We start from the raw sequence: 24,459 nt of genomic DNA on the forward strand, positions 1-24,459 counted from the left end.
ATTAAGAGATTATCATCTGCAAACTGCTGATGGGTGGCTACGAAGTCTGTGGTTATTCTGATTCCCTCTATCTTTTGATTGACATGACTAGCTTTGATGGCTCTTCCCAAAGCCTCCCCCATTATTATGTACAAAAAGGGAGAAAGGGGGTCCCCTTGCCTAATACCCCTTGAGGAAGGGAAGAAACCCGCTAGCTTCCCATTAATTAGTATTGAAAATTTGGGCGTTGAGATGCACTCAAATATCCAATTTATTCATTGCTTATCAAATCCAAAGGCTTGCATGATTTTACAAAGGAAAAGCCAATCTACACTATCATATGCTTTTGTAATATCTAGCTTTATTATCATACCTGGCCTATTTGTGCTTTGGAGGGTATGTATTGCTTCTTGTGCTACTATCACTCCATCAAGAATTGATCGGCCCGGTACACACCCTGTCTGTTCTTCTGAGATGATGCTATTCATGAGAGGCTTCATTCTGTTAGTCATGATTTTTGAGAGAATTTTATAAACTGTGTTGCATAGAGAAATAGGCTTGTAATCTCCAAGGTTTTCTGCTTTCTCCTTCTTTGGAATGAGTGCTATAAAAGTATTGTTTACCTCCTTAAGAATTTTCCCTGCCCTTCTTGAGCACTCTAAGGCTTCTGAGAGTTCCTTCCCTAAGATATGCCAACATTTCTTATAGAAATTTGCAAGGAAGCCATCTGGCCCTAGTGCCTTACCAGAGGGAAGCTGGTTTAGGGCTTGGAGAACTTCTTCCATTTTTATTTTCCCATTTAGGATCTGGTTTTGTTCCACTGTTATAATCCTGGGGATCCCAGACAGCAGCTTATTTTGATCCTGAAGATGGGATCCTTCAGTGTTATTCAGGAGATTGGAGTAGTAGGAGATAATCTCTTCTTTTATAACCTCCAGGTCCTCTAAAGTTTGGTTGTTTCTGACTTGTAGTTTAGATATCCAATTTTTGCTTCTTCTGACTTTTGTTACATTGTGAAAAAACTTAGTGTTTTTGTCCCCCATTCTTAGCCAATTCTCTCTTGATTTTTGCTTCCAAAAGATTTCTTCTTTGGAGAGGATATCCTCGTACTCCAGTAGGAGGGATCTTTCTTGCTGAAAAGATTCTTGATCCATGCCCGCCTTGATGATCCTATCATTTAGGGCTGCTAATTGTTCTTCTATGAGTCTTTTTGATGAGAAGATGTTTTTGAAGTGCTGGGAGTTCCATTGAAGCAGTTTCTGTTTGACTAATTTTAGCTTTGCAATGAAACAGAAGAGTTTTGAGCCCTCAAAGGATTCTTCTTTCCACCATTTCTCTATCATTATAAGAAAACTTGGCTCTTTCATCCACATATTTTCAAATCTAAAAGGGGTCCTGGTTGATCCCTGAGTGCCTTGTAAAGAGAGCAAGATGGGATAGTGGTCCGAGCCTGAGCAAGAGAGAACATTGCAGAGAGGAGTGAACGGGAAAAGAGTAAGATCCCCTTGCCAGAAGAATCTGTCTATTTTTTCTACAATATTGCTAAAGCCTTTTCTCCTGTTGGTCCAAGTAAAGGTGTCTCCTGAGTCTATTTCAAAGAGGCCATTCCTGTCAATCCAACTGTTAAAATCCTGTTGAGAACTCCCTAAGTGAGTGATACCCCCCCCTCTTATCTGATGCGCTCCTGATAGCATTAAAATTACCCCCAATGAAGACTTGTTCTTCAGATAAGGTGGTCAAAATTTCATCTAGAGAAGACCATGTCTGTCTCTTTTTGGAAAGGGCTACTGGACCATATACATTGATTATGAAGAAAGCAATGTTCAACTGCAGGAGAGTGATTTTAACAAGCATCCAATCCTTATTAGATGTGATACCTTTAGCTTTAATATGAGAAGGCTTCCAAATTATCATTAGTCCTCCTGAGGAACCTTCTGATGCTACTGTAGTATCGAAAGAAGCTTGAAACGAGGAGCTTATTCCATTCCCAAAGGCCATTGCTAACTTCTCTTCCAATTTAGTTTCTTGTAGGAGGATTATATCTGCACTGACCAAAAGAATCTATCTTTTGATCACCCTATGTTTGTTAGGGGCGTTGAGTCCCCTAACATTCCAAGATAAGATTTTCATTGTTGTTCAAGAAGGGGGTTTCCCTTCCCTACTTTCCAAAGATCCAATAGTTTGGATTGATTTTTTGCCTTTCCATCCTGGGTTCTGACCTCTATGAAAGACTTTCGACCCTTCTTGGGTGGGGGTGAGCCAAAATCCAGCTTCTCCAAGCCCTCCAGGTTCTGGTGAATCCCTAGCTTTCTTTTCTCCTTGATCTGTGAGTAAAGCACTGCCAAGGGGGTATCCAATATTGCATCCTGATCCTCCTCTCCTATCATGGCATTCTGCAGAAGATTCTGAGCATCCTAATCCAAAGGCAAATCCAGGTCACTAGATTCAAATAGCGGGGATATCAGGGAAGGGAAGGATAATTCCAAAGATAGGTTGAGAAGGGGCTTATGGAGAAGGCAGTCCGAGAAGGGGGAAGTTTCTCCCTTTGGAAGGGAGGTATCCTCTTTGTCCATGAAGTCTTCTTTAAGGTCCTCTTCAATAACCTCCTCCTCTTGCAATATTTTCACGAGGTAATTATTATTGGATTTTGTGAATTTGGCTGTGCGAAAATTTCCCGTTAACTTCTTAGGCCTGAGGCTGCTTCTCTTCCTAGAGGCTTTGGATGGAGGTTGGGAAAAGATGTTAAAAGCTCCTCTGCTCAAAGCTGGAGTTTTTTTTTGCCCAAACAGACTCCTAACTGCCTTTTGAGAATGAGGTTTGGCAATCGGGGATAAAATGAGATGAGGGCAAGGACCCGGGGAGGGAAAGGTGGCCAGAGGATCATGGCTAGGGGGCGGGGAAGCCAGGCCTGCAAATTTGTTACTCAAACTCAGGCAAGAGGAGGGGGAAAGAAGAACAAGGGGATCTGGAGCCGCAGATAAAACCCGGGGAGAAGAAGAGACATTACCAAAAGACTAGCGCAATGGCTTTGAAAGGGCTTGAGCCGGTATCATGGCATCTGATTCCAGGGCAGCATCTTGCTCCAAGGTTCTCTTTTGATGAGTTGAGCTCGCAAATTGTTCTCAGTGCTAAAGAGGGATATTGATGACTCCAAAAGACGCTGCCAAAGAGCTATTATTAACTATTTGGTTTCTCAATAAGCATTTGCCAGGAACTACTTTACCCAATCTAATCACTTTTTGCTTCCATCTGCCCAACTCCGAGATGATCTCAAGCTCACTGTAGAAGCCTTTGGACAGGTCAATCTCAACATAAATGTTTGTTGTATCCCCTTTCTGACCTTCAAAAAAGTCTGCCTCAATTCCTACCAGAGAACCAAGAGCATCCCCTATCTTCAGGAGTGATTCCGGGCACCAGAATTCAGAAGGAAGGCCTACTAGGGATAACCAGATAGGAGTTTTTCTAGAATCTGTGCTGGGCTGGATCGAACCCTAGTTTCCAATCCAGGAAATGGAATGTGGAGCCTTGACAAAACAAGGGACTACCCTTTGTGATTGTTTTCTTTAGTGTCGCATCCACACATTCTATGAACAAGAAATCGTTCTGCATTTGTCTCACTGCTATAAGGTCTGGAAAGGATGATTTCCACCAATCCACGATATCTTTGTTTGTCCCACCAGTGCCACACCATTTTGCAAAGAAAGCATTCTCCTTGAAGCAGACAAGCGAAGGGTTTAGAGATTTCGAAGGGAGCACAAAGAGTTTGCTTCCCATTGATTTCTTGGGCCATTTATGGTCCTTGCTTACAGACCCCAGTTGGTCGGGCCCTGAGGGGAAGGCCTTTCTGTTGTCCTTGACTCGCAAACCTCTGTTAGGCGGGCCTAATGTGCTCCAAACCTTGAAAGGCCATCCTGTTGTTGAAGGGGGGTAGTTTTGTTGTCTTTGTCGCCTAGGCTGCTTCTTGGAATACAGAGATTGATTAGAAGAAATAAATCTCTTCTGATGGGTTGCAATAGGAATACAGTTTGATCCTGTTGCAACCTTTTTTGCCCAGATGTCTAGGTTCTGGTACTCTCCAATGGCATTTTGCCAAGGAAACCTGTGACAATGGGTGACCGGGGTCTGAGACCGCGGTCGATTTCGATACCCCAATCTTTGGTGCTGCTGGAGGGGAATGAGTCCACGAGTGGACCAACCCTGATTTCTCAGAGGTCCTATTCCACGAGAAGTACCCTAGTTTCTCAGAGGTCGAAGCCCGCGGGGGGTCTAGCCCTAGTTTCTCAAAGGTCCATCGTCGCCCATTTTGTCCAGCCCTGGTTTTTCAGAGGTCCAGCGTCACCCATTTTGTCGATTTCGATACCCCGATCTTTGGTGCTACTGGAGGGGAATGAGTCCACGAGTGGACCAACCCTGATTTCTCAGAGGTCCTATTCCGCGAGAAGTACCCTAGTTTCTCAGAGGTCGAAGCCCGCGAGTGGACCAGCCCTGGTTTCTCAAAGGTCCAGCGTCACCCATTTTGTCCAGCGTACATTCTTATTCAGGTACTTTGATCTTTCTTTCTTAATTCCTGAACTTACGACCATCTTTGCTGGGCACAAGATAGGCAATTTAGCCTGTTAGTGATTTGATAATATTTGTGTGGTTATAACTTATCATTTTCTCGAGGCCATAAATGGAGGACGTTAAGAAATCCGGTATTAGGCTTTAGAAGATAAAACTCAGAGGACACATGAGGAAAGACAGATAAAACTCAAAGGACACATGAGGAAAGACAGTTATGACCCAAGCAACCCACCTAAACCAAGAATGTATTTGTATTCTGAAAATTAACCTTCCTCTCAAATTTAGTGTTCTGCAGCAAAAACAAAAAGCATTTGAGTGGATTTACGATCCAGGGCTAGCTCGTCCAGGACGATAGCCTTCAAAGACCTGAACTGTTGGTTCCCTCATTTACCTTACATGACCAAATCTCTTTGAGGCATTTGGTTAAACAGTTCCCAATTGATGATCGTATTATTTAATAATTTTCACTTTCAGCCCTTCGTTGCTCTACATTTTGGATTTTTCTCAATGGTAGTTAGTCTGATATATTTGCTAGTTTAACTTTATTTTGAATTGTTATGTTAGTTGACTTTGGTTATTGTTCAATCTATCTCTAACTTAGTGTGGTGTAGCGAAAATCTTGTAGTCCAAAAGTGGTAATTGCTTCTGAACGCTTTTGCTGGTTTTGATTGATCAATTTTCCTTGCAGTTGGCAGTTCTTTTGTTTCTCCAATCATAGGTTTTAAGAAATCACATTTGTGGTCTTTCATCTCTCACCATTTGGCCTTCAACAGACATATATATTCTAGCCATTGTATTTTCTTTCATCACCTTTCCCACTTGAACTAACTATTCAAACATGGCTATCATGTGAAACTATAAGGAAATTCAAAAAGTAAATAGTTGCAGTAGAATCAATTTATTGAAATGATCTACATGGACCAGGAATCAGGTGATCCATGTGGCAACTCAACATGGTAGGTTTTGCATGCCTCCATCACAAAGCATGCAGCCAAAGAATACACCTATAATTTATGTTATAGGTCATCATAAAGAGAAAATCTCCCCATTTAACTAACGATCTAATACATACACACACACTATAGTATGTCTAGGTTGTATATGCCCTAACAGGCCATTTCACAACATATTTTCTGGTTTGGTCATGTTTGTAGGCAATGAAATAGTTAATATTTACGGATCAGGGAGCAGCTTGTGGATGGGAAATGAATTCCTGGTGGTGTAGAAAAGGCGAAAACATGAGGACAATTCCCTTGTAATCACTTGTCACAGATACACATCACTATTCCTCATGAACAGTACAGTCCCCATGTACCATTGGTGTTGATGGCATTTCATGAAGAGCTGTTAACTTCATTATTCTTCTTGTAGAAAATTTTGATGGAATAATATCAGAAGTAATTCATCATATTTGTTTCCTTGAGTTGTTATTTAAACGGTCTTTGCTGACACTGACACAATATCAATGACGTTGTGAAAGCTTGGTGTTAGGCATTACAGTAAGGCATTGGGTGTTGGCCTCAAGTGGGAATTGTAGGGAAATTAAGTAACCCTACATTAATTTTGAGTCTAATTTATGATAAAATTGTGAATGAGTAATCAAACCCAAACTAAGAGCTGAGGTTATAAAGACAAATTATTCAATGAAGAGAGAGAAGATGTGCTTAACTATTTCTAAGTGTGACTGTCGATTTTGTCATTAGATTGGCTGATATGTTGTGACTAGTGCGACAGGATTTGATGGATGTCTATACTCTGTTCTAAAGCTCCCTTTTCGGCACAGGATGAGAGCACAGTGACAAAAGTTAAAGACCCAGACTTCACACCTGCCAATTACATTTGCTTACAAGATTCTAAGGCATTTCCAAAGAATCCATTTTGTACATATCCTGAAATCATCACATTCCATTTGGTGGATTATGGTTTTATGGATATCCATACTAGGTTCTAAAGCATCCACTTTTGCATTCGCTTAGAAATTACTAAGGCCTTTTCAACACAGCCTTTTTGTGCGTATCCTGTAATCATTGCATTCGATGAGATAGTATCTCTTTCAGGCATTTTGTCAAACAGTACACGTACGTTGTGTATGCATCCACATTTCACATGCATGTCTATCAGGGCATTTATGACTAGTACATCTGACTGAAATTCACATTCAATTATGCTCTGATGGATAGTCATACCCTCTTTTAATATGCCCATTTTGGCACAGCATGCTAGCAAAGATGGCAGAGTCTGGCTTTGCAGCTCATGAGATCACATTTTTCTGAGGCATTTTGTCAAACGATTCACGTACCTTATCCATACTTCCACATATTGCATGCGTATCTACCAGGGCATTTACAATCATAACATCTGACATAAAACCTTTTCCATTATGCTTTCATGGTTGTCCCTACGCTTTTCCAGAATACTGGCAAAGGTGAACTGATCACGTTGGACAGAAAAAAATCAAGTTAAAAAAATCAAGTTAAAGAGCAGGGGATAAAACCAGTCTGTCTTGTGAAAGAAAAAAATGACTCAAGACCATTGTAAGCCACTGAATAAAAAATGCTTCAAGACTACTGTAAACTTTTGAGGAAAAAAAATGTTTTGTCCTGCACACGATGCAGATGAAAAAAATTGGGCTGAGGAAAATATGTTTACGAAACCTTACCCAGTTAAAAAACGGTATGATCGCTACAGCTGATTCAATCTATTCGCATAAAATGAGAAGTAACTCGATGTGATGGCGTACAGATTCTTAACAATAAGATTAACTGAAACCATGGCAAGTGACTAATCTCAGGGCTCAATTATTACCAATCCACTTGCATCCAGTCTTCAACCAGAGCCAGATAAATACAGTTTAGCTTAGTCTCGAAGTTATTTGACCGTGTTTCACAGGCAGATAGACCGACAACTGCAGCGTAGATTAAAACTGAAGATTATCGACAACTGTTTCTTCACCGGCAAGGGGAAATAATTTTCCGGCGTCAGACATAGACGAATGCGGTGCAATTCCCCCTATATAGTCTATCGGCTAATTAACAGATAATTTAAAGATAAAATCACCGAGACTGTCGGTGGATCTGTACAAATTTTAAAATTACTGAGACTGTTGGTGGATTTGTACAAATTTTGGTGGTAAACGAGATTCATAGAACGATCGCCTCAACATAATAATTACTTTTTCTTTTAGAATATTTATAATTACTGTAAGTCAAAAATGATTTATGTGTTTTTTATTTTTTTTTAAGTCAATTTTTCAAAACAACAGTTATAAACAGTTAAGTTGCAGAAACAACAACAAAAAACTATCAAAATCTGATGCACCAAAAAAAAAATTGTAAACATCTGATACACCAAAAAAAAATGGTCCAAACGTTAGCTACTGGCATGCTTCCCCTAATTGAAAAATTGACCTAAGATATTTATAACCTCTTTAGAGGCTGTATGAATAGCTGACACTTTATGAGTGGATCCTCCCAAGGGACACCCATAAAATAGATACCACCTCACTCCAGAGAAACGTCTAGGGGACCCCTGAATCGCCAACCAAAAACCCCAGCATCAAAATCACCTCCTCTATGAGATACCACCTCACTCCAGAGAAACGTCTAGGGGACCCCTGAATCGCCAACCAAAAACCCCAGCATCAAAATCACCTCCTCTATGCTCCTCAAATTCTATCAGGGATCCACCAAAGCCACACAAGCATTTCCAACACCAAATATAGGACACAAATATCTAGAAACAAGCAAGTTCATCACGATGAACATAGGCATAGAGGCACCCTCTGCATGAAAGCATGGCTCAGAGACCTCCACCAAAGATCCATCTCCTTCATCACCAAACAACCATCCTCATTATCACCTTCAATAACAAAAATGCAACTAGTAAAAAATGAGGGACTCACACCAACACCATGATCAGTGACCCTAGTGCGAGGATAAGGGGCAGAGAAAGAGTTGAACAGCTACACCAACATCACAACTCACAATCTAGCAACAAACCTCCCTTCGCTCTGAAGGATTAATAATAGAAAGAGCGAGTATTAGATCAAAAAACACAACACCATCTCATTCAATCAGATATTATTGAATAAAGAATTCAAAGTATAAAACTGCTCTATGTGCATAGAACAGAGATCAAAAACAAAAACGAATTAATTCTCATTGATCAAAACAGAGTATATATAAAGAAATAACCAGACTAAAAATAGCAGCAGTTAGAAGCTGCATGAAGAAACAGGTACTACAAAAGCTAAACTAAAAATAGAATGGGTTCTAACAACTAGAAACACTCCAGTAAACTAAGGAAAAATAGCAACGTATATTCTGTAGATTCATCAACCACTGAAAGAAAGACTTTTATTTGCTAGCTAAAAATAAAATCTATTGCCTAAGTGATTGCTGCAGATGCAGCTGCGGTGATTTATTGTGCAAAATTAAATAAAAGAATAAAAAAACAACTGAAGTGCCATTTATCCGTTGTGAAGCCATGCATCTTTATGCTCAGCCATGCATCTTCAAGCTCTCCCTATAAGAAGAACGGGAATGAATAATGAAACCCAACTAAATTCTTAATGCAACAAAACTAGCTGTAAGAAGAGCTTTGGTAAATTTTAGAGAGCCAAGCATAAGGTGAAAAATCATCCAAAAAGCACCCACTAGGGCTTTTAATAGATACTGACAACATCGACATTGTCGTCGTCCTGACTCCTCATTGTTCATGCAGGAGCATCCCAGGTTTAAAAAGAAAGAAAATAAAGATGGAGGTGCATAGGAAGGTTGGGCGATGTAAACACACAAGATGTAGGGCATACCACACATATGGAGAGAGTTGAAAATTTTTGTTTTCACTGCATAAGTAATAAAGAAAATCAAATAATGTGTGCATAAGAAGAGAGAACCGGGCTCTGTTAAAAACATAGGAAAATACAAGTTAATTATAATTGCAGATCAAAAGATGCAAAATGAAGGGAATGCATAAAAGGAAAGCAAGAGGCGTAGAAGTCAAGGTAGATTAGAAACAAAATCAGTGTAGAAAATGAAGAGACTGTTGGGTAGCGAGAAGGCGTAGGGGCAAGAAGTAGTGCAAATAATTTGAACAGAATGCAGTTTGAAGCTTTTAAAAAACGGCAGATTTAACCACCAAGAGATGCGTAAGAAAAAGAGAGGACAAAAATATAGTGTGATTTGTGGGGGCGCACAACAATAATAAAGTTTATTTTAGATACAGGTTAAAATAAAAACGAGAATGGGAGCAGTGAGTAAAGAGGCACAGGAATTGAATGGAGCTGCATAGAGTGAAGTTTTAGCCTTTAAAAATTGCAGATTTTAGTTGATCATTTAATTGCAGTAGAGGGGATTGTGTGCAGCAATAAACAAAGAGAAGAGAGTCTTGTCTGCAGCAAGAATGAGAAGGGAAGTGCGTTGGTAGGAGAGGAAAAAGAAAACCCATGCAGCAAAATAAAATGCAATGAGTAGTAGTGTGAGGGAGAGGAGATGGTGTTAGAGGAGGAAGAAGAAAGTGCAAGGAAATACAGTTTGCTCCTGCACTATATTAATGCAAAATACAAAATAATAAAAATTTTGTCATAAAAACGAAAGCATTTAATTTGGCATAATTGTAATACTTAAATGTATGTATGAAAAACAAAAAATTAATTCATTATTATTTTTTATTAGTAATTAATATTCTTTTTAGTTTCGGATAAAAGAATCAGAAAGAAAAATTACAATTGTTGCTCAATAATACATAGGAAGGTTGTGAAACTTAAATCCCTAATATGTCAAAAAGGTACAATATATCTCATAATGTCGAGAACATCAATCATAGTCTATCTCTTATTGAAGAAGATGAAGTAGCAGTCACAATCTGCCTCACTTATGCATTTATTCAACTTGAAGTCCAACATGTTTCATAGATGCCCAAATCGACATCCATTTAGAATCAGATATAGCAAAATAGCAAAGCATGCAACTTGAAGTCCAACATGCTTCATAGATGCCCAAATCTACATCCATTCAGAATCAGATATAGCAAAACCATTGGACCTGTAGTTAAATAAAAATATAAAAATATAAAAATATATATTAATAGTTAGCTAGTATTAATTTTTTTCCTTTTTGTACAAAAATTAATGAAAATATTATAATATAATAATAAAAAATATTAAAAGACAATAGTATAATTATATCTTAATAATAATTTAATATTAATTATAATATGATAATAAAATAATAATTAACATTGATTACAATATCATAATTAAATAATTTCTAAAGTAGAATAATGAATAAATATGATATATTGAGACATATTTTACCTATACTCCTTTAAAAATAAGTATGCTACTTATTTTTATAATAAAAAATATTTAAATAAATATTTATAATATATTTAAATAAATATATCTATAATAATTTTTTATAAAGAAAAATAGTCTCTATATCAAATGTTTTTTTAACCTAGATTAGTTGAATATCTTTATATATAGATAGATAGATATAAAATAATTATTTTCCTTAATTTAGTAAATTAGAAATGTTTAGTTTCTATTTATTTATCTTTAAACTTAAAGAAAGCTCGGGTCAAATCTTAAGTCCACGTGTTTTAACGGCAATAGAAATTTATAGGGTTGTACCAACTGCATAAATATGGAGGATAAGCTTGGTTACTGTAATTGGAGGGAAAGGTAAGAAATTGAGTTCCTGTAGTTAGAGTAAAGAAAAATTGGGGTCCTTTCAATATGGGTAGAAAGAAAATCGCGATGGAGAAGATAGAGAACGAAACGAAGAGACAAGTGACGTTTTCTAAGAGACACAAAGGAGTGATTAAGAAAGCCAAAGAACTGGCAACTCTCACCGGTTGCGAAATTTTGCTTATAATCTTTTCGAGCACGGGAAAGCTATGTAAATACACCAATAAGAGCGTGGCATATATAACGGAGAAATACAGGAAAGCCACAGAAGGGAGCGAATCATTAGAGATTGAGAGGAGGAATGATGATGAATTAGTAATGCAGCAGAATGAGAGTGAGGATTTAGCGTTACAGTTAAGAAGGCTTTTGGGAGAAGAACTTGAAAATTTGAATCTTGAAGAGTTGCGTGAGCTTGAACAGAAACTAGAAGTTGCAATCAGTCGAATCAGGGCTAAAAGGGAGGGTTGGGTTTTTGATTATATGGAGAAGAAATTTTTAGCGCATCATTGTACGGGTACTCCATTCCAGCAATTACACCAAGATACGGCCATTAATACGGGCTCACAAGTACCTGATCCAGAGGAAGCTCATGATTTATGCATCTTAGGGGCTCGATAATTGTTTGGTAGGTTATGTGTCAAACTAAATTATGGATTGAGAATTTTCTTTAATTAGACTATTTTTGACTTAATTTGATTCAAGTGAATTATGTAGATTGGTTTGGCAGCTTTGATGTAGCTCTAAGTTTTTGTATGCTAACAATTTTGTAAAAGAGTTGAGGCTCTTTTAAAACTTTTTTATTTATTATTAATCAATTAGTAGACAATTATTTGTTGTCATTAGCAATTTTATTTTTTTAGAAATTTTGTAAGTGTGATCCATTAACTTGACTAGTGTTTTCATCTTGTTTTTTTTCTGTAACAAAGATTACATTCAAAGATAATTAATTATTAAGTATCTTTGTTTGTTTTTTTGTACTGAGATTACATTAAAAAAATGAATATATTAGGTATCTTTGTTTGTTTGGGTTCATCTCTTGTGTGATGGTTAAGTTGTGACATTGTTTTGATTAATAAAAGCAGGATAGGCATGTATCATCTTGCAAAAAAAAAACCACTAACACAAAACCCACGGTTGAACCCCACTAATACAGGGACAATCGAAAAGCCAGCAAAATAATTAGAAAACCAAAGAAATAGAAAGAGGCCAAGAAACACAAAAAAGAAGAACAAAGACTCACGAAAAGCACAAAGTGATGGCCAACTACATGAGGGAGTTTTTATCTTGTCATTCCTGACATAAGCTTTAACACTTTATCAGTTTGTAGGAACCCATTCTAGAGCCAAAGGATACCACGGCAGAATCAGGGGTGGGGACTCCATGGAGCCTGAACCCATGATCAGGGCCTTGTGCATTTTTTGTTTCATCTCTTTCCATAGACCCTGTGCATTTTCGTTTCTTCTCCCTTTTCCTATTCATTTCAGCTTGGATAGTCTGGATAAGGAGGTGTTTTCAAATTCTCATTGAACTGAAAAATATTTTGTATTATTAATAAATCAATATGAAAATAATTTTGTTATTAATTTAAACTTTCATAATCTTTGTCTCTAGTCTTTCTCTTTGAAGACATTTTTGAAGCACCTAAACAAAAACAAATATACTATTTTGCAATAAGACATTGAATTAAACAAAAAGGGAGGCAAAGAAGAGTAGAAGTTGTGCATAAAGAAGAAAAACAAGACAAGTGTTATAAAAATTGCAAATGCAAGATAAAGCTTCACAAATTCGTTTCTTAAAAAGAAACAAAAATCCAATGTAAGTAGAAAGCAAAGAAGAGTAGAAGTTGTGCATGAAAAGAAAAACAAGACAAGTGTTATAAAAATTGCAAATGCAAGATAAAGCTTCACAAATTCGTTTCTTAAAAAGAAACAAAAATCCAATGTAAGTAGAAATAAAAATAATTAAACTTACAAAATAAATGCCTTAAGCTTCATAGATTGAAGCTACAATAAATACTTAGCTTCATGAATTGAATCTACAATAAAATAAATACTTACCTTATGTTCCCATGTAGCTTCTTAACTCTATTTTTTGCTTAAATTTAGAATCTTTCCCTGCAGTTAAGCTTCATGAATTGAATCTACAATAAAATATATACTTACCTTATGTTTCCGTGCTGCTTCTTAACTCTATTTTCATGTGGCTTCTTAACTGTATTTCCATGTTGCTTCTTAACTCTATTTCCATGCGGCTATTGTTTAGGAATTAAAAATAAGGGCAGGTCCCCATGCAGCCGCTAAGCTTATTTTTGCTAGCAGCCACTGCTCAATATTTTTAGGAGCAGTTTATATAGCTGGAAATATTGGAGGCAAATAAAAAGATGCAGCTGCTAAGCTTATTTTTGCTAGCAGCCACTACTCAATATTTTTAGGAGCATTTTATATAGCTGGAAATATTGGAGGCAAATAAAAAGGAGGGAAAGAAATTTGTGGAGCCACATATGATTTTTCTCAATAAGCAGTTGCTGCTTATTTTCAGCCCCCCCTTTTTTTCAAAGCTTATTTTCAATTTCTAAGCAGTAGCTGCTCCACTAAAATAGGGAGTTCCCTTAAACATGGGGACAGGGGGTAAGCCATGAAAGAAAACAGGGGCTCAAATAAGCAGTCACTCCTTATTAACAAAAGTATCACCTGGCTCCACAATTTGCTATCTTTCCCTATTTCTGCTTAAATTTAGAATCTTTCCCTATTTTGGTGGAGCAGCTATTGTTTAGGAATTAAAAATAACCATGAAAGAAAAGGGGGGCTCAAATAAGAAGTCACTCCTTATTAACAAAAGTATCACCTGGTTCCACACCCATGTTGTGATATGATTTTTTTGTGACATTTGGTTCTTTTGATACTTTCATTTGACGTTTTTAGAAACATATAAAAATATACAAACTATTCTAAAAAATCATATTAAAATATTTTAAAATCGATTGACAAGTTTCCAAATTCATATAAAAAAATAGAAACTATTCTAAAAAATTATATTAAAATATTTTTAAAATTATAAATAATAATATCTTACCATTTTAAAATATTGTAAAAAAAAATTTATTTTTATAAAAAATATTCTAAAATAATATATATCAATATTATGAATTATAATACTATATAATATATATTCTCTATTATAAATTTGTACGATTTATTAATTATTTGAAATGTCATATATACATCTTTAGAAAAGTATTACAGAGCTTCATGTTCTTATTAAAAAGCTAAAAGACATAACCTTTCTATTTTTTTTAGCAGCATCCTGGTTTACTGAAGATTTTTTAAATGTTACTATTTTAAAAAGGCAACTGCAAATGTTTTAGAAAAATCGCACAAGACTCTCGGTTGTTTCTATATTTATTTTGCAAGATTTTTTTAGACCATTCTTCCATTCTCTTAAAATTTTGAAGCGCTCTGCCAAACTAGAAACTGCGATTTGCAGAAATGATTCCCACTGCATTACTGTTCTTTCTTTACAACTGATTGAAGCGGAAAAAAAAAATTTATGATCCATATTTTTATTTTTGCTATTTCTGCTCAGAATTTATTGCATTGTTTTTTGTTAATTTATGTTTTTTAATTTTTATAAAGTTAAATTTACATCTTATTAACTGATTTTAATTGATTTTGAATTTTATCTTTAAAATGCATAAATAATAATAAAACATTTAAGTGTAATTTTAATTGATTTTTAATTTTATCTTTTTTTTCAATTGTAAATGTCATGATAGTCTTAATGTTTATCCAAGAACATTGGCATTAACCCTAACCTAACTTTAAATGTAACTGTATCTTTAATTCAACCTTAACATAAAGGTTAAATTGAAGATTTAAACAAAACCTAACCTAATGATAATTTTAAAAGTAATCATAACTTAACACTAATCCTAACTTTAATTGAATCATAAACTTAATTATTAATATATCATATTAATATTGGGTATATTATTATTATATTAATTATATTTTATTAATATTATATTTATATTATATTATATTATATTTTTTATTTTTTGGGATAAAGGTGGCGAGCCACCATAATATATTAACATATAAATAATAGAGATTACAAAAACTGGTTCAAAGACCAAACTAGAGGAAAGAGCCAATAAGAAAACCTCCAGTTATGGCTCAAAATATTAAAGAAAATAATAGGGCAATCTAAACTAAAAATCAAAATAAGCCTAATACAAGCTACAATAGGCTCAGCCCAAGCAATCCCGAAGGGGAGATACAATAAGGACCTCAAAAACCAATCAAATAATGATTGGAATGTCGATGTGGACTGAAGAGCCCGAAAAACTTCCAAAAAAGATAGGGGGAGGCCATCCTCGGAAAGTGGACCCTATCAACAGCAGTCAAGAAGATTCAAACACTCCTGAAGTGTTCAACTGAGAGACCGTGGAGTCGAGCACAGAGGAGAGACAAAGACCCCAAGGAGAAAATGAACGAAGACCCATCTCTGAGAGATCTGGAGGCCGCGGGCCCGAGCACAAAAGCCCAATCTGAACAAAATTGCCTGGTAGAGACCCATATGAAACCATGACTGCACTGCTAGAAGGGGCTAAGCGAGCTCAGGAAGACAAAAATCTCCACTATACAAAACTGGGGAGCCGACAATTCTATACTTGGAGCATGATAGTTGTTCAAGGGGCTGAAATAATACCGCATAATAACAAATATGGGCTATGGCTGAGATGTCCATACCAACTCAAGACCTTGGGGAAATTCCGCATAATTATACGACAGGGGTAAGAAATTGATGCAAAAATTCTAAAATTTGAAGTCAAGTATTGCCGTTACTTCCCATTTGAAGAGCCTGCTGAGAATTCAATATCCATCGGAGTGGGGAAGGAGCTTGCATAGCCATGTGGATCTATGGCAGTGTGCTTAAAAATGACTCTAATCCCATGAAATATGTTGTATAATTGGGAAACTATATCTTCCTCCAAAATCTCCGTTTGATGTTTCAACCAGTGGCGAAAAGGGGTAGACGAGTCATAAACGAGACCATTCATAAAGGAAATGTAGATTGCCCTGGCTAAAGACTACTGCAAAATCTCCTCTTTGTCAAATAAACCGCCAACCCACGGGTCCCCCACCAAAAGATTATAGTTTGCAATTTGGAAGTTTAATTCCTCCCAGGTGAAGAAACTAGGTTGGACAATAGAGCCAACAAGGAATTTCGTATACTCTACTAACCATGAGAGATCCAAAATAAAAGAAGCAAACCTGGAGATCACCCACAACAGAGGACTGAATTGATTTGCTTCCAACCATTACGCACCAAGGATTTGAATAATCACTTTTTCCCTGGGTCTTCGAACATGGAATGATGAACATGGTCGAGAGATTGATTCGGTTGACACCCTGTTGGAAAAGATTTTGCAGAGGGCCATGGAGGACTATTCTGGAAGCCGTGAACATAAAAAATTGTATATCCCACCTCAAAACTTCAGAGGAAAGAAAAGCATTTAATGACAACTTCAATGTGTCTCCACATAATGAAATGAAGAGACGGGCACATGTGAAAAAAATCCGCATGATGCAATACTAAATGCCCTTGAAAAGTGTTAAATGAGTGTCGTCGAAGGACTCCAATGCATTGGAAAAGAATGGGACGTGTCCGATCTACACACATACTGCCAGGCGAATAATCTAGACAAGTTGATATGGTACGTGCCAGGGCAGTCCGACCTTATAAATGCTTAATGTGGAATTGAAATGAGGAAAATCTTTCCGCACAAGAGGAAAAAGGTGCATTAATGATTGAACAACGCTCAATTACATGGCCTCTAGAAATTCTCTGAGCTCGAGCCCTTCAACTTTTTTTAGGAGAGACCCTGAGACTATTTGTTCTCCATGAGGGAGAAGGCAGCCCTAGTTAGCTAGAAAGTCTACTAGAACATTCGCCTCTCTATAACAATGAGAAACTGAATATTCATCAAATTGAAGAAGGAGTTGTTTAACTTCTTGAATAATATATTCAATTTTCCAGTTGCATTTTACTGTTGAGGAAGTTGAAAGAGCCATAATTGTGTTCATAGAATCTCCTTCAATAAAGATCTTTTTAACATTATTGGTGGTGGCCAATCTAACCCCAAATAAGAGGGTCTGGGCTTCGGCCACATTATTCGATCCATCTGCTATTCAGGCCATGCCACAACTAGAGATAATTCCTAAATGATTCCTTAAGACATAGCCTAAACCTGAAATCTCGGGGTTGCCTTTTGAGGCCCCATCAAAATTTAATTTAACATAGCCCAGGTCAGGAGGTTTCCACTTGATCACTTTTCTGATAGGAACCTTTGGTGTGTTAATGAGTAGACTTCCTTTGAAAGGAAGAGATATGTCTTGCCAGTCAGATAATTTTATCATCCCAAGAAGAGAAGCTTGAGTGCAAACCTTTCTTTTTCTCTACATGGGCATTGACAGCCTCTGATATCGATGCTTCCAGCTTCTTGAGAATATTTGGGAGGTTATTGGACTCCTTTCTGAAAATCCTCTTGTTTCTTTCCCACCAGAGGTTCCAAATTAGAATTGCAGGAACCACTGACCAGATACAAGAGAAGAAAGAGTTCGAGTGAAGGATGGGCCACGAGTCAAAAATTGATGTGAGATCTTCTGGGAGTGGGGACGACCAGTTAAGTTTTTCTTGAAGCCAGGACCAACATTGGTATGCATAAGAGCAGTTAAGCAGGAGATGATTCATGGATTCTGTCTCCTTATTGCAAAAAACACAATTGAAGGGAGGAGCTAGATTTAGTGATGACAATCTCTCACTTGTTAAGATTCGACCTTTAAGTGCCAACCAAGAGAAAACTCCAGCCTTTTGGAGCCCTCCATCAACCCAACAAAATTGAAATCTTCTGAGGGGGGGCACATGTTCCAATTGCTCCACTAATCTATAACCATGTTTGACTGTGTAATTTCCATAAATTGAGGGGAGCCAAATGAGTTTGTCTAGAGAATCAAGAAAGGAGATAGATCTCTTGTTAAGTTCTACCAAGAGAAGTTGTTTTTTTTATTTAAGGGTGCAAGACTATCAAAAACGTCCTTCCACACTGGTCTGGGAACACCATCACCTTGTTCCAAACAAAAATAATCACTAACACTCTTGCCCCATGAACTGGAGAGACATCTCTTGATTTCTTGAAGCCCTTCTATACTGGACAAGGGGGGGTAGCCATTCCAAGAGTCCTCCCAAAATAAAGCTTTTTAATTCATATTAGTATATTTTATTATTATTATATTATAATGTATTATTATATTACTAGCATATTAATATATAATTCATATTATAATTAGATATGATAACATAATGTAATATTAAATTATATATAATTAATATATATTTTTACTTGGGTACGTTTTTCAGGACGTTTTTCAATTTGCTTTCACTATCTATTACCTAGTTAAATGTTTGTGGATTTAATTTTTAAAATTATGATTAAACTAAAGTTGAAATATTTATAATTTTAATATAGAATTAAAATTATAATTTCATAATTATATAATTTTAAAGTTAGAACATAGTAATTATTATTTTAAAATTTAAAATCAATATACAATATAAATGTTTTCATCAGTTATATTATAATTATGATGTTAATTAATAATTATTTTCAATATTTAAATTAAATCATTCTTAATTAAGATTAAAATTATAATTTGTAATTTTAAGGTTATAGTTAAAATAAATGACGATTATAACTTAGGTTATAATTATTAATTATATTATAGCTCTAATCTTAATTATTATTAATTATTATAATTCTAAAATCAATATAGTTAAGGTTAGAGTTAGGCTTAGACTAAGATTAATGTAAATAGAAGTTAAGGAAAAATTAGAATTAGGGTTTTATTTAATTTTAAAATTAGGGATTGTATTCAATGTTGAAATTAGGGGTTGTATTTAATGTTTAAAATAGGTTAAGAATTAGGGCTATAGTGAAAATTAATGTTATTGTTATAATTACAACTAGAATTTGAACTAAGCTAGACATAAGATTAAAATTAATGTTAGTGTTAAACTTAGATCAAGGGTTAAGCTTAGGGTAAGGATTAAAATTAAATCAAGAGTTAAGATTGGATTGATGGTTATTGTTAAATTTAGAATTAAATTTATAGATATTATTGTATTCTATAATTATATAATTTTATAGTTGGAACATATTAATTGTTATTTTAAAAATTAGAATAATTATGCAATAACTATAAACATTTAATCAATAAAACACCTTCAACTTTGAATTGCAATTTGTTCATTATATACTACAATTTTGGGTACTCTCTAATGCATAACTGCAATACATATGCCTTGAAAGTATATAATTTTCAATTTGTTCATTATATACTACAATTTTGGGTACTCTCTAATGCATAACTACAATACATATGCCTTGAAAGTATATTATCTCTAACTATTGTTGAAACGTATGTCGAAATTGATATTTTACAACTAATCTATTATCTAGAGAATTTTTTCATTATTGCAATACTATAAAGATGGCAAGTACTAGCCAGTATGTGGCACTTGTTATCTTAGCATTACAATATTAATATAATATAGTAACGAATTGTTATATTATGAAGTTTGTATTTTTAATATTTACTGTCACAATTTTATTATTCTACAATTTACCAATTCAAAACTTACAATTTAACTTTTATTCTTCTATCCTTGAAAAAAATTATATGTATAAAAAATTTATTGTTAATATGATTTTTTCTTGTAACAAATAAAAATATTCACAAATAACTTTTTTATAAAAAACTTATTGTTTATATAAAAAAAATAACAAATGATTTAAAATAATCTTCTTATTAATCAAAGATTGTATTTATTAAATTTATTATTTTTAAGTTTTCTATATCATTCAAAAGTAATTTTATTAAAATATTTTTTAATTGATCTAAATTAATATAGTTGCCTTTCAAATTTTAAAACTATAGAAAGCTTATTATTTATAGTACTTTCTTGATTAATCTTAAATTTTTACAATTTAAAAAATTAATTATCTAGTATAATAATTATAACATTTCAACTCTATGTTGTTATACTGTGATAATAGCTCTGCAAATTCAAATTTTAAACCTTCATCGTTCATGGTGGTGTCTGCTGGTGGGGATCTCCCACCACCACCCATGGCCCCCATTTTGGACCTTGCATTGCTGACACTATCTGCCAAATCCTCTGTTGGTCCTACTATGGTTCTTCCTTCCATTCTGGCGGTGCCTCAGTTTGACGGTTCTCCTTTGGAGAGCCCTCGAGACATGAGCGTAGTTTCGGATTCTAACCCTATTCCTGTTGTGTCGGTTGTTCTATCCTCGAAGCCTCTGGCTGGAAACGTGAATCTCAAAGGATGGAAGAATGTGCTAGTAAGAAAGTCGGAGACTGTGGACCCCAACGTTTTCCCAGTCTACTCACAATCTGAGGAAAGAATGTCTTTTGAGCTTCCTGACGTTGTCTTGGACCATATTTTATAGAACATGGCTAACACTTTGGTGGGGAAGTTCTTCTCCCTGTGCCCCATGGTGGAGATGGTCTGAAAATGGGTCACGGAAAAATGGAAGCTAAAGGGGAGTGTTTCTGTCAGTGCTATGCCTGGCGCCCTCTTCCTCTTCAAATTCACTGTCAAGGAGGATGTGGCCCATGTCCTCTCTAGTTGTTGGTCCTATGTTCGTAACAACCTCTCCCTCTGTCATTGGAAGGCTAGCTTTGAACCTATGGCTGACTTGCAAAAAATTGTGTCGGTATGGGTTCATCTCCTGGGGCTCCCCCTTGAATACTAGGACGAATTCATCTTCAAATGGATTGGGAACTCATTTGGTCACTTTGTAGGTGTTGATGAAATCACCAGATCCAAATCACTCCTTGTCTATGCTCGCCTTTGTGTCCAAGCTACTATGAGCATGAACCTCCCCAACTTCATAACCCTCAAATCCAGGTTGGGCAGCTGGACTCAAGATTTCATTTATGAAAATGCTACCCTCTTCTGCCAGAAGTGTCATAAATTCGGGCATGTTATCTCTCAATTCAAGGCCCCAACACCCCCTCTCCTCAATCTTAAGGGCCCGACCCTAGCAGAGGACTCAGTGCCAAATGCTCCTATTATTCACCATGACCTTATTGTGGGGCCTGTTATCACCCCTACTCCTGGCCCGGACCTGCCTCCCTTGGCTATTGAGAACCTGGCTATCGAAGAATACCCATTTGCTAAGAGTATCAACAACCTTCTCCAATCTCCTACAAATATTATGGAGGAAGCCTCTACTCCGGCCTGGATGGTCTAGTGCATTTCCATGATGGCCAGCTTGGTTTCTCTGGCTGATCAACTGGAAGATGGTGCGATTGTGAGGGACCCCTCTCTCATCTCAGAGATAGCTAGCTCCTCATTGGTGGCTCCCTCCCTAAACCAAGGCTTAACATCTCTTGGTGCCATTGGTGTGTCATCTAGTGGTTGCTGACCCCTGTTGATGAGGGTTGGATTACTCAAAGATGCAAGACCAGGACTGCTAAGCCTGACGTGGGGATAGATCTCAAAGCAGGACAATCGTCGCAGAGACTATCAAGACAAAAGGAAGCAACAAGGGATATTGCCAATGGCAGGCAGAGGACCTTGGAGATGACCATAAAAGGTAAGAAATGAAGGTCCTCTCTTGGAACATGAGAGGCCTGAACAACCCCCAAAAGCAATATGCTCTAAAAAAATGTATTTTTGGAAATAAAGTTATGGTCCTTCTTCTCCAAGAAGTTAAGATGTCTTTGTCCTGCTTCTCCATGGTGGCTGGGAAAATCTGGCCTGGTGTTAAGTTTGTTATTAGTGAGGCTACTGGAGCCTCTGGTGGTTTAGTCACCATGTGGGATCCCTCCCATTTTTTTGGCAGTTTTCTCTCCTCCTCGGCCAACCTTTTGGTTTCTGAACTCTCCTCCCCGATGGACTCATGCATCCTTGTTAATGTTTATGCCCCTAATGTTCGATCTGGTAGATTAATTCTCTGGAACGATATAACTGCTCTAATACAAAATAATGCAAATTCTCACTGGCTGATTGCGAGTGATTTCAACTCCCCTTTGATTCCCTCTGAGAAGTTGGGAGGCCTTCCTGAATACTTTGACTGCATGACTGATCTAGCTGACTTCATTGGCAGAAATGGGTTAATGGATGTGGAACTATCGAGGCAAAACTTCACTTGGTCCAATCTTAGGAAGGGAAAGGATCTTATCCAAGTCAAACTTGACAGATTTCTCATCTCGGGTAACGGAGGAATTGGTCTAGCCTTGAAGCTCACTGCCCTCCCCAGAACGGTCTCTGACCACAACCCCCTACTCCTATGGAATACCACTAATGATGCTAGGAGGAAGTATCCTTTTCGGTATGAAATTATGTGGAACTCTCATCCTGATTTCAAGGACTGCATTAAAAGATGGTGGAGTACCAACATATCTGGTACTCCTATGTTAAGGATTGCCCAGAAGCTCGACTTGGTCAAAAGAAACATCTGGGGCTGGAACAAATACACCTTCGGAGATATCTTCAAGCAAAAAAAGGACCTCAACAGTAAACTGACTGCTATACAAGAGTGTATTGACCAAGGTGACTCCCTTTAAGCCACCCATATGGAGGAGGCTGCCCTCCATAGAAAATGGAAGGAAAATTCCCACAAAGAGGAACTATATTGGAAATAAAAATCCAAGGTTCAATGGCTCAAAGAGGGTGATAAAAATACTACTTTCTTTCACATATCTGCTTCTAGCCACAGGCGTAGAAACCACATCTCTTCCCTCATGGATGACAACAATCTGGTAGTCATGACGTTGATAGTTTGGGTCGTTTGACTACCAATTACTTTGCCACCTTGTTTCGAAATGATGATGACTGGGGGGGACCCTGCAGGGGAGGACCTTCTTAACTGCCTCTCGCTACCCCTCTCGATGGAAGATAACAACCTCATCTTGGCCCCTATCTCTAAGGAGGAAGTCAAGTCTGTTGTTTTTTCTATGGGCCCCTTCAAAGCCCCGGGTCTTGATGGTTTCCCCCCAGCTTTTTTTCAAGATTTCTGGGATGTGGTGGGCCCTGATGTTGTTTTGGCTACTAGAAATTCAATCACACCTTCATTGCTCTTGTTCCTAAAACTCAAGAGGCATCTTCTCTCAAAGACTTCTGTCCCATTAGCCTCTGCAACACTATTTATAAAATCTTCAACAAATTTCTTATCAATAGGCTCAAACCTTTTTCGGATCCTTTGATTAGCCCATCCCAGAAGGGTTTCATTCCTGGCTGACAGATTCTTGATGCAGTCATCTCTACCCATGAGATTATACACTCCATGGATAAATGTCATCAGGCAGGGATGGTTCTCAAGCTTGACATCTCCAAGGCTTATGATAGGGTCAATTAGAACTTCCTCTTCAAAGTTCTCAGAGCTATGGGGTTTGGAGACAAACTTATCAAACTTATTAGGGAATGCATTTCTACTATCACCTATGTTGTGCTGCAAAACAGGAACCCCTTGGAGAAGTTCAGGGCCTCCAGAGGGCTGTGGCAAGGGGATCCTCTATCCCCCTACCTTTTCATCATCCTTGATGAGGTGTTGGCCTCTAACTTGAACTCTTTGGTTTGCAGGGGTACTTTGCTGGGTATCAAGCCTACCTCTGCGGTGCCCCCAAATGTTCTACAATAGTTTGTTGATGATACAATCCTTTTTGGTGTCTCCTCTGTTTGGGAAGCTAAGGCTTGGAAATCCTTTCTTAACACCTATGCATTGGCTTCCGGCCAACACATTAACTATGATAAGAGCAGCATTTACTTCTTTCACACTAATGCCCAACTCCAAGATAAAGTCTGCAGAATCCTTAGTTGTCAAAAGACCTCTCCCTGGCACCTATCTTGGTCTCCCACTGACTGTTAAGGATGTCTCTAATTCCTTTTGGATCTCTATCCTTGAAAGAATGCAGAAAAAGTTGGCTCGTTGGAAAGGTAGATTCCTGAGTAGTGCTAAGAAGTTGCAGTTGCTTTCCTCCTCCCTCCAAGGGATCCCTATGTACTTTCTCTCCCTGTTCAATATTTTTGCAGTTATGGTTGCTAAGCTGGAAAACATTCAAAAGACTTTCCTCTAGATGGGAATGGAAGAAAAGAAGAGGCTCGCCTTGGTGGGCTAGGACAAATTTTCTCTTCCCAA

At 36.9% G+C, this 24,459-nt stretch overlaps 2 protein-coding genes across 3 annotated transcripts; both read left to right on the forward strand.

Moving 5' to 3' along the window:
- The first annotated feature begins 3,773 nt into the window (after positions 1–3,773).
- On the forward strand, positions 3,774–12,732 carry LOC131876362 (uncharacterized). 2 transcript variants are annotated; one of them, XM_059221537.1, is made up of 2 exons: positions 3,774–4,520; positions 12,387–12,732. In XM_059221537.1, the coding sequence occupies exons 1-2, from the start codon at positions 4,087–4,089 to the stop codon at positions 12,430–12,432; spliced, it is 480 nt and encodes a 159-aa protein (XP_059077520.1). In that variant the 5' UTR covers positions 3,774–4,086; the 3' UTR covers positions 12,433–12,732. The 2 variants fall into 2 exon arrangements, with proteins under 2 accessions (XP_059077520.1, XP_059077521.1); XM_059221538.1 differs by lacking the exon at positions 12,387–12,732 and adding an exon at positions 5,697–7,121 and having other exon boundaries at positions 3,776–4,520.
- Positions 11,089–12,048, forward strand: LOC131068736 (floral homeotic protein AGAMOUS). Its single transcript, XM_058003984.2, has one exon. It carries the CDS (start codon positions 11,282–11,284, stop codon positions 11,849–11,851), a length of 570 nt encoding a protein of 189 aa, XP_057859967.2. The 5' UTR covers positions 11,089–11,281; the 3' UTR covers positions 11,852–12,048.
- Positions 12,733–24,459: the final 11,727 nt, after the last annotated feature.

This window comes from Cryptomeria japonica, chromosome 5, assembly GCF_030272615.1.
Source record: "Cryptomeria japonica chromosome 5, Sugi_1.0, whole genome shotgun sequence".
NCBI lineage: Eukaryota > Viridiplantae > Streptophyta > Pinopsida > Cupressales > Cupressaceae > Cryptomeria > Cryptomeria japonica.

Bases quoted from the DNA above. Each gene is read 5' to 3' on its own strand.
- LOC131068736 (XM_058003984.2), top strand. From the start codon at position 11,282: ATGGGTAGAAAGAAAATCGCGATGGAGAAGATAGAGAACGAAACGAAG.
- LOC131876362 (XM_059221537.1), top strand. From the start codon at position 4,087: ATGGGTGACCGGGGTCTGAGACCGCGGTCGATTTCGATACCCCAATCT. The intron at 4,521-12,386 runs GTACTTTGATCT...CCACTAATACAG, and splicing joins CAGCGTACATTCTTATTCAG to GGACAATCGAAAAGCCAGCA.